Source organism: Elaeis guineensis, chromosome 10 (genome assembly GCF_000442705.2).
Source record: "Elaeis guineensis isolate ETL-2024a chromosome 10, EG11, whole genome shotgun sequence".
Lineage (NCBI taxonomy): Eukaryota > Viridiplantae > Streptophyta > Magnoliopsida > Arecales > Arecaceae > Elaeis > Elaeis guineensis.
The window spans coordinates 23757025-23775632 of NC_026002.2; the positions used below are offsets into that span (position 1 = coordinate 23757025).

The 18608-nt window shown below is 36.3% G+C and overlaps 1 protein-coding gene across 5 annotated transcripts in view; it reads right to left on the reverse strand.

The window, feature by feature from the left end:
* Positions 1-542: 542 nt before the first annotated feature.
* The window catches only part of LOC105059845 (peroxisomal ATPase PEX1), a 33533-nt gene continuing 15467 nt past the window's right edge, over positions 543-18608 (reverse strand). For 2 of the 5 annotated variants that reach the window (XM_010943305.3, XM_010943309.4), the window contains 7 exons: positions 16254-16454; positions 15672-15797; positions 15442-15503; positions 4979-5096; positions 2346-2630; positions 1348-1444; positions 972-1269 (listed from right to left, as the gene is read on the reverse strand). In XM_010943305.3, coding sequence (XP_010941607.1) covers positions 1406-1444; positions 2346-2630; positions 4979-5096; positions 15442-15503; positions 15672-15797; positions 16254-16454 — 831 coding nt within the window. In that variant the 3' untranslated portion in view covers positions 972-1269; positions 1348-1405. Of the gene's footprint in view, positions 801-971; positions 1270-1347; positions 1445-2345; positions 2633-4978; positions 5097-15441; positions 15504-15671; positions 15798-16253; positions 16455-18608 lie in introns of those variants that run through there. The other 3 variants (XM_029260387.2, XM_029260388.2, XM_073244191.1) reach the window with 3 other exon arrangements.

Here is an 18608-nt window from a genome sequence, read left to right on the forward strand (position 1 = left end):
ATTACTTTTAATTCTTTTTCTGAAACATAAAATCCATAAAAACAAGATAAAATATATATTTGATATTATTATCTTATTTTTTTATTTTTTAAATTATTTTACTATTTCTAAAAAATATAAAAAAAATTTAAAATTTTTAAAATAAAAAGCTCATGCTTTTGCCACCACATTCAACATCACCTCCACCATCACTCCATTATCACCTCCATCATTGTTGTCTTTACCACCATCACCACCATAGTTATCACCATCATCATAATTATTCTTATCGCCACCACCACCACCTTCACCGTACCATCACTACCGCCACCACCATCAAATTATCAATGACTCATCATCACCGCTACAATCTCTCATCATCTCATTATCATGCTTATATTTTAAAAATAATTGATTGTGTAAAATATATTTATATTTTTAAAAACTTAGAGATCAAATAGACATATTCTTTTTTAATTTCTAAAAATAAGAAAAATTAAAATAATGCGAAAGGACATTTTAGTTTTCTGTCTTTTTCCGTCCTTTAATCAAGCTAGGAGATAGAGAACCATTACTATAACTTAGATAAAAGCTCACTTTCACCAGTTTACTCTCTACAGGGGGATAAGAAAATGACACAATAAGGTGAATCTGTGGAGGGGGAAAGTTCCAGCAACACGCTATTTGCATCAGAGTGATATTGCGTTATTGTACTCCCAACACCATTTAAGGTAGTTCATTGACCTGCAACGTTTAAACGAGCAGCATCTCCTGAAGCTCTCTGTATGGAAGATTCCATTGTCAGATGGCCTGAGACAAGCCTATCAACAAAGCAGATGAAATACGGAAGAACTTAAACCTTTTAAATCAAATAGCAAAGAAACCTTCTCCAGTATTTCTTTTCAAGTTTCAGTACAAATACAAATGCATTCATTCAGTAAAGTGATGATAGCTTTGACATAAGACAGAGAAAATAATAAAAGCAAAGATGATACAAGTTAACAAAGCAACTCATATACCCTAATACCTGTCACCTTGCTAAAAGCAAACTTATCCCCCCTTGACAGTAATCAACACCCCCTAAAACAACGGAATACACACGCCCAAAAATAAAAAAGGAAACAAAAAAGCACATTCACTGACTAGATGACATAATTCTGCCTTCTAATTATGCTAGTAATCATTCAATCTCTTCACACAACACACCTTCATATTCCAGCACCAATCCAGTTGAAGATTATCCATTGTTTGCTCGGTTCAAGCGCATGACGAAGTGTGGTATAACTCAAGCTGGCAAAGAGAGCATATTCAGTGTAACATAAGGAGAATGTGTGATTGCTTCAAACAGTAAGATGAGTATGTATATACCTTTAATGGCCATCTTAGTCCATGATCAGTGCAAATGCATGTTTTACGTGTGATATTGTCATGCTAAAGTGGCCCTTTTGCCCTTTGCATCCCTTGACTGGAGGACAAAAAACAAGTCAATAGCAGCAGCAACAACAACAATTAAATGGTAACTCGAAAAAGTATGCTTGTATAAGCTGATGTGCTCTAGAACTGTTGAACTTGGCGGATGCAACCATATGAATGCTACATCTGTAGCACCATAGGATCAATATTATGCAAGTAAATGTGTGGGTTTCCTCATTTCGATGTTAAGGGCTTGATTGTGCATCTGAAATCATACACTTGTGCAAGCATCAATGCAACAATGAGTATTTAGAAAAAGTTAGATGAACTAGTCTGCAATTATTGGGAACTCTTAATTCATTCTCAAACTTTCTGGACTCACAAATAATGTGGTTTTTTTTCGAATATTTCACAAAATATTTGGAGACTTCTCTTAACCTATTGAGTTAAATTAGATGCTACTAAAATATCTCCCCTTAATCTACCTTTTCTAAGTTTACTTTGGAATCTCTAGCATATTAACTGACCCCAAATATTTGAGACAATGCTCAGTGGTTATGGTAATCAAGGATTCAAATCCTAGTGAGATGTCTGGTGGGACATTGAGACAGGGCACCATCCCAAGTGTCGGGACAAAGACCGTCTCATCATCGTCCCAACATCTTATTAGGCATGTACCAAGACATTTCCTATCCCAAGCATCAAGGCAGGAAAGGTGCACATCCCATTCCACAGTAACACCGGGACATCTCCAACCCACTGGCTTTGAATCATCAAAGGTAATTTCTGGGAGATACTTTATTATGTCAACAATGAACTTCTGATATTGGGAAAATAATCCCAAATTTGTCTACAGTGGAGAGAGATTTAACAGGCAGTATGGAGCTAAAAAATGTTTCTATAGCTGTTTATTTGAGCAAGCATGTTATGTAGATGGAGATTAGAAGAGGGACCTGTGCAGAAACAGACTTCTTTGACTCCAAGAATTGACTGTAAATACCATAAAGCCGGCGCTTCTCAGCTTCTGAAACTGAAGGTCGGGCCTTTGAAGCCACAGATTTCAAAAGTTCATCAGTGATAACAGGCATTCTTCCTGGTTCACCCCTATCTCCACTATCTAGAAGCTCATGAACCGACACAAGCTGTGCATCTGACAGAAGGGCTTGGAGGTCAGCACCACTAAATCCTTCAGTCATACAAGCTATAGTTTCCAGGTTAACATTGCTTGCCAAAGGAAGCTAAGCCAACAAATAAATGGATAAAACGTCAGTATTTCCCAAGAGGAAAATAACAGAGAAAATTCATTTCTTTTAAAAAAAAGGGTGGAGCGAAAGAAAAACAAGAATTAGTATATGATTTCCATCACTTAGATAGGCAATGAAATTCTGTGACCACCTGCCAACACAAATTTTTCGATGGAATTACAATTCAATTTACAGTAATTTTTTCAAGATTTAATATGCCAAGGCTCGTCTATGAAATGCCAAATAGGTACTAATAAACTAATAAAGTGCTTAAAACCCAAGAGAGAATTAGTCCAGTGGAAACTATCCCTATGTAGCGGAATATAGGAGGATCGATGACAAAGAGAGGGTGTGGCAGGCAGAGTGACAATTTGACTACATACAAAACATTAAATCATGAATTGAATATTTAACAATTGACTGGCAGTGATAGGATGACAAGCCATCCAAAACAGAGATCCTCACAATTGATTGTCACCTACAGTACACATGCTTAGAAACAAAAAGTTATGTTCTCTTGGAGGATGATAACCTACGGATCAAGTGAGTGGAAACAAAGAGTTTAACAGCTTGTCATGAATGTTTTGATGTGATTTGAGCATCAAAATCGAATCAATTAAAAATATATACATATTTCAAGACGTTTCAATCATGATCTATGGTGTGGATCTCCAATTTGAATGGCCCATCATTGATTTTTAAAATATAGTGTCTCGTGTTATGAGAGAGAGAGAGAGGGGAAGAAGATAGAGAGTGAGTGGCCAGCACCACATCTTCTATTATCTTGTCAGAGCCTGATTGTACAAGTATTTCCTCGCATCCAATAGATATGTCAATCTGTTAGGGCCACTGAGCCACCGGTTCCACACCAATCCAAATCTTAGAGCCATTTTAAATTTTAATCAAGGGTTGAAATAATGATTGTACCATGGTAGGATACATCCCAAAAAGAGATGTATCAAGGGCACATTAAGAAGACCCATATCACGCATTAGACATATTATTGATACCATGATTAGATACATTGGCATAATGTACCCTACCAAGAAGTAATTGTTATGCCCCTATACTGCAGTATTTCAAACCTTGATTTCAATTGCAGTAACCAGTTCTACTATCTCAGGATCGTGTTCAATTTTTTCCTGAAGCAACATAGCAGAGTGTCCTTCAAAAACATCAGAAACCCGGTCAATATCTTATTAACACAAGTCTTACATCTCTCAGGTGTTATGATTTCGTCTATCCACTGATACAAGCACCTGGGAGATCAATTAAATGCTGTGGTTGGACAAGAATATCCCAAGCATCAAATACCAATTAAAGTAACTTGGCCACATTTTCAAGGGAAAGTATGGGTTGAATGCTTCAAGTATGTTGGAAATGATTCCAGCAAAGACAACCTGAAAGTCATGATAACCAACATGCCCCCATGTATTAGGATTCTATTAGTCAAAGCCAATGCTAAGGAACAAATGTTGCAAAAAAAATATGTTCTTACATATGTTTAAGTGGAGAGTTATGCTGTTTAGATCAGATCTGATCTAGAGAGACAAAATAAATAGAAAAAAAATGAGCAACCAAGGAATATGCAGATACAAGATTGCACAATTGACAGTATTATGAGGGAGGTTGTGGGTATTCTTTTCTGTATTCTTCAAGAATCTGTGAAAGGTCTGAATCCAGTTCTGATATATAGCAGAGCAAACGGGAAGTGAGGTAGTTCTCTTGTAAAAGTAAGCATAACCGAAAAAGAGAGAGAGATGGAAGAGAAGAAAAGAACAACCTGGGTCATGGTGCAAGGACGTTAGAGAAGAAAGGTTAAAGAAAAAAAATGAGTCAAGGAAGAGGCCTGAAGAAAGAGAAGTGCTAGATGGCGCAGAGGAATAATTAGGAGAACATTATTCAAAATCAGATTTTCTTTTCTGCTTTCATCTCTCCAAATATGGCCTGGCTAAGCTACAAATAGGAGACTTCTCTCCTGAACTTCTGCCCAGAAAACCTACAAAATCACCTAACTAGCAACCAATACAGAAGGTCCCAGATGTCATTCCTAAAGAACTAAATATGCTTGGGAACCGAAATCCATAGACCAGGCACGTATCATTTGACTGGGACATGGGCAGTTTGGGAACCTCCACATAAATTCAGTTACACATACTCTGTAGCAAAACATGTGACTAAATGAATAGAACAAAAAATGACACCAAGGATAATAACTGTATCTTGCATGGTCATAAAAAATTTTAGTCTGGAAAGCCAAAAGCATATGTATTTATCATTGAAATTGGCAAAACTGAATACTGGATTTTAGCATAAAGCACGGGGAACAGAAAAACACGAACCTTTTTTGAAAGAACTGAAAGAATATCTAGCCTCTCATGCCATGTTGGAAAATCACAAAAAAGAAGACGATCTAGCCTTCCAGGTCGCAGGAGTGCAGCATCAAGTAGATCTGGCCGACTGGATTGTTATAATTAAAAAAAAAAAAAACATAAATTTCAAATTTAAGCATGAAGAACACAACTAGCATTAGAGTGGAAGAAATGAGAAGTAACCAAATGATCCTATTAAACAAATCCAAATCAATATTATCCAAGAAACCAAAAACATATATGCAATCAGATACTCTCACTAATCTATATCATGCCTACTACCAGGAAAATTTACAGAAGTGGTTTCCATGCATACGACCACAATCAGAATATATCGTCATCTTTCTTTATGAGTTTATGTAATGAATTGCACCAAAACCACTTGCTCATAAAATAAGCCTCAAGAATCTAAGTATCTAACGGGCATCAGTATAAATCCCTGGAAATTATAAAGCCAACTGTACAAACCATCAGCAGAATATTGTTTAACACTGGCATGAGCAATAAACGGACTTTTATCTACTTAATGTGGCATTTAGTGCCAAATAATGAAGGTTAACTATTTTTTATAACTTCCGCTGTATTATTGTAAGACAATGCTAAGAAGGACTCAGCAACAGAAATGCTAAGGACAAGACAAGAAGCATAAACACGTACAGTGTAGCAGAAGCTTGCAATGCGACATGTAATCTCAAGTTAATCACTAATAATAAGTTAAGGTCAACTTGCTAAGGCAGTCCAAGAACTATTTACACATAATGCAACAGAAACTACATCAAAGTCATTAATCTTATGTTTATAACCTGAGGAATACAACTCAAATTATGTCTTATTTTGATGTTCCCAGTATTGAAGAACTAGGCAACGAGACTACTATAAATTACTATGATGAGCAATAATATTGTTATGGTACTGTCGCATGAAATATTCACAGCATTGCAGCAGTGACAGACCACAAATTGTTGTGTTCTTTTTGGTATCTTGTGTTACAATTGATTACTAGGATTTATCTAGTTAAACATCAAGATATGATGTTTTTAGGGTTCTATAGGTCAGTTAGAAGCTCCAACCAACTCTCTGAAACTAATTGGTTATATGATGATATAGATTGAAAGAAGAACCGAGTTTGAATATATTTTCTTTCTTTATTTCTTTTTTGTTTTCACTGACTACTTTCTCTTTATTGTTCTTCCAATTTTTTTCATTTTCACTAACTACTCTCTCTTTATTGTTCTCCAATTTTCTTTCTTCATTCTTATTCTCTATTGTTTAATTTCTACAGTTGATATGTAAACTTATATTTAGTTATAGGGCACAGATCCTCGACAGTGAGGAAAAAAGTGCCACAGAGGGTGGTGCATTCACTGATGCATGCCACCTCACCTATTTCTGATCGGATGGCTTTTCAAACTGTGAAACCTGATGACAAGCGATTGTGAAAGAAAACAGAACCTCACCTATTTCTGATCAGACAGCTTTTAAAACCACAGAACCTGATGACAAGTGATGGTAAAAGAAAACGGAATGGTTTCCATTCTTTCGGAATTTTTTTAGGAAAAACTCCTCACCTCGTCACTTTCCACATCGTTCTATTCCCTCTTCCTATCCCATTCCCAAATCCATTTATCTTGGAGAAACCATTGATGGAGGGGAAGGTAAGAGAGGGAGAGAGCTCAGACCTTCTTTCTTAGATCGTCTATGGTAAGGGAACTCAGACTCCACGAGGTAGAGGCAATGGGAAGAAGGGTGTTATGATGAGGACGGAGGGGAGGGGGAAAGCCAGAGAGAGAGAGAGAGAGAGAGAGAGAATTCAAAACTTCTTTCTCAAATCAGGAGAGGCGATGGACTCGAAGGGGGAGCGATGACGGGGAGAGGCGATGGACTCGAAGGGGGAGAAGTGATGGGGAGAAGGGCATTATGATGGAGAGAAAGCCGTTATGAAGCTGAGAGGGGTTTTATGAGAGCCATCTGATCAGACATAGGTGAGGTGGCATGCATCAACAAATGCATCACCCTCTATGGTGCTTTTTTCTGCACTGCAGAGGATCCACGCCCTTAATTATTTTTGGAATGGTAATTGACTAAGGAATTATCCGATCATAGGATACATGTTAAGTTGAAGGAAAAATTTTATAGGACAACCATATGGCTAGCTATACTCTATGGTGCATAATATTGGGCAGTTAGAAAATCACATGTGCACAACATCAATTTGGCCGAAATAAGAACGTTGAAATGCATGAATGGTGATACAAGAAAAGATAGAATAAGAAATGAAGTCTTTCATAAAAAAGTGAGACAGCACTAACTGAGGATAAATTGAGAGAAGAATGACTTGAATGGTTGGGAAATATACAATGCAGGCTGAAAGATGCACTAGAATGAAGGAATAGTTTGATACATATAGAAGGAAAGAGAGGTAGAGATAGACCGAAAATCATATAGGATGAAGTACCAAGGAATCAATAGCTCAACATCTCTCAGAAAGCATGGCCCTAAACTAAGTGGAATTGAGAAAAATGATTCATGTAGCTGCCCCCAACTAGCTTGGGATTAAGCTTAGTTGAGTTGAGTTGGAATGGTACTCAACAATATTTTGCATTACTTTGAGCCCGTAAGACATTTAGAGTCTCACCATCATTAAGCTTACAGCCCCTTTATCCTCGTTTCCACTCTTTGTTTTCACCACATTTTCTCAAAATCTGTGCTTGATCACACATATTTGCACACATAACATAATTTTCAAATCACAAATTCTATAGAAAACCTTCCATAAGCCTTTTCACTATCCATAGAACCCTACTGCTTCATTCCTATTACCAGTTACCAACCCCAAATACTTCAGGAAAGAAACTTGTTTTCTCCCTAGACTTGTCATCGATTCCAATCTCTCCAAATTTCTGCTACTGGATGGTAAGCTTCACAAAAGCCTAAATAACTTCACACAAACACATCCCTAACCCCTAAGATTCATCATGCACAAGAAGGTGATAATTAGGGGGGAATAATTAGGATGACTTGAATTAACCATTATTATTTAAAAATTTCCTTCTATGCATATGGAACACTAAAAGGCTTATCCTTCTCCTGCAGAATACACAAACGTATGGATATCTAGTGCTTGTTTAAGTAAAATATTCTGATGTCATCCCGTGAACCATCTTCCAACACATTACTCACAGGTATATGTCAAAGAACCCAAAATAGCTCTATTTTCTTAAGGCTGAATATATCTGGTCAGCTTCAAGCCACTTCACTAAACAAATTAAGCCCTTAACCCAAAAACCAAATCACCAAGTGTAAGCTTCATGTTTCAATACTCCTGCTGGGCTGGGACTGTATTGACCAAATATAAATACTTAACCTTATATGTAGGGGATTAACACTGTATGAAGAAGAGAGAAGCTGTAGTTACTAAAACAAAAGAGAATGCAAATTGAACAGTGGATGATGGACTACTACACTGCAAACCTTATACCAGTCACAAACAATTCTTTTATGACAGAGGTGTCAAGTAAAGTCTTTAGGTTCATAATGAGGTGACGCATAAACCTTAAAAGCATAAGGTGCAGTCTCATGTTCTTTATTAAAATATTTACAAATCTAAGAATTATCATACCAAAGAAGCAGGGTAAAGAACAGAAGTGTTGTGTTAGACTTGGTTGGAGGCTTTGATAAAGATAGGACATTGCAACAATACATGACCAATTGTGCATTCAACAGTCAGTGTATAATAGCATGTCCACCATACTTACATCTAGACATTTAAGTCAACATGCAACAATGTCACAAGACAATAAAAATGATCCATCCCCACCTTCCAACTGGCTAAGAAGATAATCAAACCCAGACATATGTCTCACCTTGTATGGTCTAAGCTAGGCCTGTCGATGGGTCAGCTAATGACCTGACCTGACCCACGACCCGAGCCAGCAACTACTGAACCAAAGTGCAATTCCTGCCCAACTACCAGTACAGTGCGAGACCTAGTGAGCCATGGTCCAAGTTGGGTAAGCTTCTGATACAAGCCAACCCAATCAAGTACACCTGACATAGGCCTTGGACACACAAATTTGTTTTCCTCTCCTCCCCAACCTCCATCTGTAATCCATGGCAATATTATCTAACGACCTCCAATGTTCTCATCTCTGTGTTACTGCATCCCACTCCAACAACCTCCACCATCACAGCCCTGCCACCAATTTCCATTGCCAGTGACCACCACCTCCCTCCCTCTGGCTGCCACTCCTTGTTCTTCTTCAGTCAGCAAGAGAAGGTATTCCACCACATTGCTCCACCTTAATACTACTGCAATGTCTTTTATATCTATTACTTAAATGCATTGCAATTTGGATAGGTTAGGAGTTGGATGCAATGAACTGAGTGGACAAAGGATATGGTCAAGTGATTCTCTCCCTCTTTATTTTCTTCTTAAAATTTGCCGGCGGTGTTGATGGATTTCATGATTTTTTTTGGTCTTCTGCTCTCATACAAGCTGTTAGTCAAACAGGTGGTTTTGGTACCACAACATGGATTGGATTTTTTTTCCTTTCTTTTATAAAAGTTTTGGGCATAAGGCAATGAGTTCTGTTAGTATCAGGGCCAGTGATAGTCCAGAAAAAAGCTTTTTTATTGTCAAAAAATTAAATTGTTTCCATTTCTGATGTGAATCAATACTCCCAAGGTTTTTCTGTTGCATCAGATATCTGAAGAGAACTGTTGGTCTATGAAGAGACTTTTGCAGATTGAACTTGATTTGATATAGGTTCATTGATTTTCTTGGTTTTTCCAGTAAGATGTGATCATGTGATATGAGTACAAACCTGTTGACCCTACATTATTTAGACTATGGTTCTTAGTGGGTGGTTGATATCGGTGTCTTGCTTCAATGAGATGCAGGAAAAGGTTTTTAGAATGCTCATTCAACATATAACTTGTTCATTATGGTTAGAGTTTCAGCATAGCTTGATTCTTTTTTCTTAAATGCTTTTAATATATCCAGTGACTGAGAAAAGGGCAGTTTGTAGAAAACATGCATGCAATTAGTGGATCAAAGAGTGGAGATTTTTATATAGGCAATTGCTTTTGAAGCTGTTGTCAGTTTACTGATATGAGGGATTGCAGAATCTCTAATAGCATCTTGCATGAGAACTTGTGTTTGTTGCTTTGATGAGTTCACCTTGTGTTTGTTGCTTTTGTGATGAGAGGAAATGGTATATCATCCAGTATGTTAATTGGTAGAGCATGTAACTATAGTTTTGTAACTATAATTGGTAGATTATGAAACTATGTCAATATACTATAGCCAAGTCCATGATTTCATGTGTACTTATTACATGCACATGCAAGATGCCTTCTATTCTTAGTGAATCATATTAGTTTATCTTTTCTCAGTGTCTTGCTTCATTGACTGTCTAAGCCTACTCAGACATCAGATGGTATCCTAGATATGAGGAAGAAAGTACACTTCCAAAGAGAAGAATATTAAGATCTAAAGTGTGGGAAAAATTTAAGAAAATTAGCATGCTTGATGGAACAATAAATGCTAAATATATCTTGGGCAAAAAGCATTTGGCATGAGGAGGTAGGGCTCGAATTAGTCATCTGAAAGGTCACACGGAAAATCATTGTTTAAAGAGGAAGGACAACAGAAAGGGCAGCAAGTAGGCATGAGTAGAGGGACACCTTAAGTTCAAAATTTTAAGTTTGATTGAGAAAGAAGTAGAAAAGTTTTGGCTAGAATGTTTATTAAACATAATTATTCTTTAAACATGGTAGAACATGAATTTTTGAGATTTATTGCAATGGCCTTCAGCCTAATTTTAAACTTGTGTCAGAAACACCTTGAGATCCAATACCATGGAGGTATATGAAAAGAAGATGATTCTTCACAATTAATTAGAACAGCTTGAATCTAGAATAATACTAACTACAGACATGGACATCAGATCATCAAAATATAGCATATTTATCTCTGTAGCCCATTTTATTAATGATGACAGAAAATTGAAGAAAAAAGATTTTGGTTTTTGGAAATATTTCATATCCTCATGATGCAGTTGGTACTAGAATGGAATATAGATAAGAAATTGCTTGTCATAGTGGGAGACAACGTATCAAAAATGATGCTATGCTAAGGAAATCTGGAAATTGGTTGATTGCTATATCCTTGTTACCTTTGCATGGGGAGTTATTCCATGTACACTGCAGTGCACATATTCTTAACCTGATTGTGCAGGATGGCCCAAAACAGATAGGAGGCTGTGATAAGATCAAAGATAGTGTGGGATTTCTAAAAAAGATCTCTTGGAAAGTAAATATTTGAACTTGCTGTCAGTCAGTTAAAGTTGAAGGGTAAAACAAAAGTGCCTATGGATGTACAAACTTGGTGGGACTCCACCCTTTTGATGCTCGAGACTGCTTTATCATTAAAGGACAATGTTTTTAAAATCAGACCAGACAGTGAACCGGCAACCTATCCAGTTCCCAAGTTGACTGGATGGACTGGTCCAACTGCTGATGTCAGCAAGACACCATTATATGTCATAATTATATTTTTATTTTTCAAAAAAAGAAAATAAAATAATTTCAGGGGAAAAAAAGAAAAATTACCAAAAGTAATGAAAAAATAGCAAAGATAAAAAATAAAAATTTTATCTCTCCTGGAGTTTAAGAAAAAGGAACTAGACCCTTTTATATCTACTATAAGAAAAAAAAGGTGGAAAAAAAAAGGAAAAGATAACAAAAGATAACTTATATCTACTACTTAGTACTCATGGAGTTGAGTATTCAAAGTTAGGCTCCAGAGTGAAGCCTTTAGAACCTTTTTCTTTCATAATAATTACATTGGTTGTGGGACCCATGCTCATATGCATGCGTACAATCAAAGCCAAAAGCTTCCATTTTTTCTTATAGAAGAAAGCGTTAAGAGAACAAGTCCTATGGGACAAATTGTCTTTGAAATCCCATTTTACATCTCATGATCAGAGTCCAAACTCCTAACCAAGGTTGTAAATTCCGTGGGACGGAGCTATCCCGATTTTTCTATGGAATAGGATGCACCGCCATCCTAACCCATCCCAACACTTGGGACAGAGGATGTCCCAAGGCGTCCCGACATATGGGATGGTACCCCATCCCAACACATGGGATGGGGCCGTGGGACGTCCCGCTAAAACCTAAATCCTTGCTTCAAATAGCCTCTTCGGCTTCAAATTGATCATTAGACATTTGTAGAGAGGCTTTTACACATACATATGCTGATAATAACTTCATGTGCATTTTATAATTTCATGTGCCTTTCATGTATTAATATATAATGGAAAAGGCATTCATATGTTGAAGCCACAGCTCAACATATAAGATCTCTTTCCTCTTGCTTTAGCATTTACGCATGTCTTTTTTTGCAAATATTTGCCAAGACATCTGCTTGCTAAAACAAAGGCTATTTATTATAAGTGAAAGAGATGAGAAATAGGTGTCCCCAAGAAATAAGAAAAAATAGATGTATGTGCCGAATCATCTCGGTTATTGATTGGTTCCAACTGGAAGTGGTGAAGAAACTTAGTAATAAAAATTACTAAACTTTGTTTTTTGTTGTTTGAGTCCTACTGGAAGAGGAGTCCAGAGCCAAGGTTTGTTGTTTTGGTATCAAACCCCATACTAATACTATCCTATTACAATGTCAGTACGCAGTATGCTACAGTGAAATTCGATGTACCAAGTCTTGGTACAATACAATATACCAATTCAATGTTAGTATGGTATGGTACCAACTAGTATGGCAAACCTTGTCCAGGCTATATAAAACCAAGCCTCCTCTCCACGTTCTATTTCTCTGAGGCATCTTCTTCACCTTAGTTCTTTCATACACAAACTTCTCCATTATCTTGCCTTTGGTGACAGGCTCACAGATCAATTCCTTTCTCCGGCTCATGGAGAGCATGGGGCTGGACGCAGCCTCCAGGGGCTCCAACTTCATCTTCTCTCTATTGTAAACCCACGCAGGCCTCAGCCTTACTGCTGTTAGATGCAAAGGTGAGACACTAGATCAAATTCTCTCCTTTGCATTTGAAAAAAGCCAAATCCATTAGAACCAATCCAGACCGGTGATCTGACCTGTTCATCTGGTTCTCCCAGGTTTGACTGAGTTTTGGCCATTTTTAAAATGCCCCTTAAACCAGAATGGATAGGTGAACTGCCCGGTCCAGTCCAGTTTTAAAAACATTGTTGAAGGAAGCATTTTCCCATTTGGCTGAAATTCATAAAATTATAAATATAACTCATCCAAAGGGGAGTGGGATGTGGCAATTGTTATATGTAATTGCTTAAAAATTATTTTATCAAGCAACTCACCACTTTTCTGGAACTAGTTTTTCTAGATCAGATGTGTTTGTTCCAGATATTTGTAACATTCATATTCATTTGAATGAGTGGGAAGAAAGAGAATATTCATCTTCAAGTATGGTTGCCTCCTTGAGATTGAATCTCCAAAAAGCAAAAGCATTTTAGTTGAATTATTTTCTACCAAGAATACAAATAGTTGAGTTTGTTTCTTACCTTAGCTGTTAATGGTATTTGTCAAATTTACTAGATGCTGAGGAATCTTCAACAGAGATACTGTGAAGCACTTCCTTAGTGTCCCTCATTCTTGAATAGGTACATTCGCAGTTCTTTTTAAATGATTAATTCTGAAATTTGACTAAGGCATAAAAGTTTTGCAAGTTTGCTTTTCCTATGCTAAGGATGTTAACTTGTTGGAGAGAGTTATATGGATATGTCATGTGGATAGAGTTACAAATTTGACTGATTTTGATATGAAGCTGTGAGTGAACTAGTGCATTTTGTTGCCTTATGACTTTGTCTGTGTGTCTGTTGGACTAGAGTGTTTTTGGCCTTTCGGCATTGTGGATTCCTATTGGCTTTTACTAGTTGGTTTTTCTATTGACTGCTAGTTTTTGGATATTAAGAATGTTTGTGGTTTCATAACTTGTTGATTGGCTGCCATTCCATTCCATATCGGATTTGAAAATCTGAAAAGTAGTGAATGCAAATCTCTATTCTGCTCAATGATGGATCACCATTGAGCTTGTTCTATCTATTCTTAATTCAACATCTCTCATCTCAAATTCTTTTGGCTACCTGTTCTTAATTTTATTTGTTGTGCATTACTGACTGAATGTTTTTTTTGAGCTTTTATATAAGGAGAAGGGAAAATAGAGCCAACTTGAGACTGACCAAGAGAAGATAGGGAAGGAGACATCAGCCCGCGCAGGGGAAGAAGAGTCATTATCCATTAAGATAGATGCAGATATTTTACTTCCTGCATGTTTCCTCATCCCTTTACATTTGCTGAAGTTTTAATTATGGACCACTAAAATTGTTCAGTTGTGCTTTTCATTGGGATTTTCCTTGATATTTGCTGAATTAGTGTCTGCTTCTAAAATTTCTTATCAGGTTCTTATGGAGTTAAGATATGGTTCCTTTTCGTTCCATGATTGAGAGTGCTTTCAGATATTATCTTTTATAATTTCTAGAAACGCTAGCTATCTGGAGCTTAAAATTTTTATTTAATTACTCATGTTTGTAGGAAATGAAAAGAGAAAGACACTCGAGCTGGAAAAATGACAAATATTTACTTATTTATAGGAATATCAAAGAATCCCACCGTCAAACATGCCTTCTTCAGGATATGGCATGAAAATAATAGAAAGCTCCCTTTGTAAAGAAGATCAGTTTGTATTATCCACAGACTGGAAAATACAGCTATTGTAATTCCAAAACCATTATGCTTGGTTTCAACTATTTGTGTTTATTGCATCTAGAGACACAGAAATGAGAAGTTACAGTCCCATAGCTGCCAAAGGCCGGAGCCCTTTAATGACGAGATCATTCTTAAGGACTCACTTTCTTAGAATTTAAATTAAAAAAAAAAACCTTTTTGATGCATTTCAAGACATGCAAATCCATCAAATTCCTCAAACTCAGTCCTCCACAACAAAAGATGCATTAAATAGATCACGGGCAGAGTTTGTGTTTTGGAAATATGACTCAGCAGACGACACAAAGTATCATCATGCAAATTCAGAGCCTCAACTAAGATATATTATAAATAAAAGCTTCAGAAAAGATTTTGAACTGGGTATGTGCCAAACAGATTGCTTAAAGAAGTTAAAATAAAATCATCATGCATGTCCATGAACCCAAATTAAGATGCATAGATGTAAGCTTTGTTTCTGACTTCTGGCATGCTTTTCAGCAAACTCAATTAGAAGTAAACAGTAGAATGATGCAAGGTTTTTCACTTCATAGGTTATATAATGCAGTTGTACTTCCTGAAATCTCAGCAAAATTTTCATTATGATTCTTTAAAAGATTAACTTCATGGAGTATATAACTATATGCTTGGCATAACAATTATAAAGAAGACTGACCTAGTTGCAGCAAATACAAACACCCCGGTCAAGGCTTCCACCCCATCTAACTCAGTCAGCAGCTGCAGATGATTATGCAAATAAAGCCCATTAGTGGATAAACATGAGCATGATCACTAGGTAATATTTCTTCAATTTAAGATTTGTAGGATATGCTTTGCACTAATTAAAAACTTAAACAAAGAACAAGGAATTAATTCAAGAAAAAAAATCAACAACTTGACAATAACCTGATTGACAACACGATCAGTAACTCCAGTATTATCATGCCCTCTCTTTGGTGCAATCGAGTCAAACTCATCAAAGAAAAGAAGGCAAGGTGCTGCAGCAGCAGCCTTTGAGAATAGATCGCGAACCTGGAGGAGCAAGTTAAAATCTTTAATTATCACAATGAAGATGAATAAATTATGAGATTTACAGGTTATCATTGTTAAAGTCTAATCCAAAAGCTTAAGCCAGTCATTGGATAGGCCCATGAGGATATGAGACCAACTAGACTTCCTAACATATCCAATGTGGGACCACTCCTCCACAACTAAACAACAACTCAAAATTAAAGGAAAAAATACAGGTTCAAAATGAGGACAGAGATGAAGAACCCTTTCAGATGGCATGAATATGTGCGACAAATACCTAACAAGAACCCAAATGGGAAAAAAAACTCAGACATGAATTCAAAGATAAAGAAAAAGGATAGAAAAACTAACATGATAAGGATGGAAGTCATAGGTTGTGGCATGTAATTTCTATGCAAATAATGTTTTAGATGCAAATTCCATTCTTATTCTTTTAAGAGGAAGTAGTTATCTTACAGCTTGCTCAGATGCACCTATATATTTGTTCAGCAGCTCAGGCCCCTTGACAGATATAAATCTTAAAGAACAAGCAGCTGCTGCAGCTCCAACAATATGGGTTTTTCCACAACCTGGAGGTCCATATAAGAGAACATTTGATCTCAACCTCAGAGGTGACTGGGCAAAGATACCAGGAAACTTTGATGGTAATTCCACCATCTGTCATTGCAAGAGATGAAAAATATATTTAATAGAAGTAAAAATAGATATTGCATCATGCACGAGCAAAAATAAGGAGAATAGCCAATGGATAAGACAATTCAAGGCATCCAGCTGTCAAGTAACATTGAAGAACCTGATGCCCAGTGCAACCATATAGTTAGGACAAAGCATTTGTAAAGATAAACAATATCAGTTTCTACCGTCAACAGCACATGGATAACTTAGACCATAAGTAGGGTGTCACAGGAGAATTTAGAAAATCTTAAATCATAAGTTCAAGACAAAGATCTAAAGACCTTTAGAGTCAATGCACATTAATATATGCAAAAAAAAGTGATTAATTTCATTGTTTGGAATAAAAAATAATAAAATCAATTGGAATCGAAAATTTGCTAGGACTGATAATTACTACTGTCACCACAAAATTTCTGAATACTCCATCAAAACATGCTTCTACAAATTATGTTTAAACTATTGAAAATTCAACATTAGACGGCAATGCCTGAATTATAGAACTAAATTAATTTGAGATATTTACTGGTTTCAGAATTCAAAGTAGCCTCAGTTCAATATCGACTTAGTAGAATTGTTGCTGGGACTGTTCGATCGTTGACAACTACTTGCACACAAGAGCTTTCTTCTGATCTTTATGTTTTCTCTAGCCATTTTGTGTCCCTAACCAGAACTCTTCTTTTATCTCATGTACACAAAGGATCTGGTTTAAGGGTCAAATTTCACCCCTCAAAAGGAACCTAAAGAGAGGAGAGTAACTTTAAACCCTCCCACTCCCAAAATGGAGAGGGAAAAAAAAAAAACAGACAGGTTGGGCGAACATCATCACCAAAAATAAAGGCTGAATCCTTTCTTTTGGCCTGATGCACAAGAAAATCCTGCAATCCCACCATGTGGTCCTCAGACCTGTTTTCACTCCATGTCTTTAAAGCTGCACATAATCCACTCATTATGCATTTATTTCTTCATAATATTGCAGTACTTTAGCAGTCATTCATTAAGTTGAAAGAGAACATTTTTAGTTCTTTCAATTGCTAATTAATAGCCGTGTGATGACATTTGGTTTTTTGAGTATGTTCCTATTAAATTTCTATCTTTTTTAAAACTTGATAACCATAACCATCCAGCCTTATCCCAAATATATTACCTAAGGCGATCCTTCTTCACAATCATACCGTATGGTAATTGTGAGACTTTGTTCAGCACATTGGACAAAGCATCATTACAATTTTTGTCATGAATCTTGATGCAATTATGTATTTTGCTTTTAATAAGTCAAATCAGCTAATCACTATTAAGTAAATAATTGATAAGCTCTTTTAGCCAACTCCTTGTTCAAGAAACAAGTGCAGTTTATGTTGCAATCTTGGCATGGTACTTATGGTGTAAGAACACCCTAACTTATTGCCAGAAGATAAACTTTATATAGAAAAGGGGCATCACCGAAGGTCAAATTTTGGTTGTTCTGGCTTTAGACTCACCTTTCTTCATATTCTTGATGCTTAGATATGATTAGTTTTAAACCAAGACTCTTGAAACTAAGACAATAAATTTGATTATAAACTAATTTGAGTGCCTTCCACAGAATGAGATACCACCCTAACAAAAACACACCTTTCTTTTTGGTTACTTAATACTATCTTTATCACTTCTCTTAGTGCTTAACAGAAACATGATTATTTAATTAATAAGAGTTTAGCCATTTACCTCATTTATCAGAAGAATAATGCTTCGCATTCCTCTTACATGCTGTAATCCCAAATGTGAGCTTAACAGCATGTCACACAACTCATAAACTAGACTTTACATATCCAAATAATTCATCCAGCTATAGTAGTAGTTGACAAGTATGGTGTAATAAACACAAAGTTTCTTAAAAAGGAAAACTCCTGCAAGCATTGTTGTTCATCAGCTACCATTTTTCTACATTTGTAAGGTACAAATCCAATAGATGCAAAGCAATGGTCAATAACTTTCAGTACCTTGCTCACTCCTTAATTGCATCCATTACCACTTCCATTTCCATTTTCTGGAATATCAGAAATTTATTATTCTTACATTTCCTTCTCTTATTCCATTATGAGACAAGTTCGCATTGTTAAAAGATATATTCTTTTAAATGGTGCAATTATTGTTCAG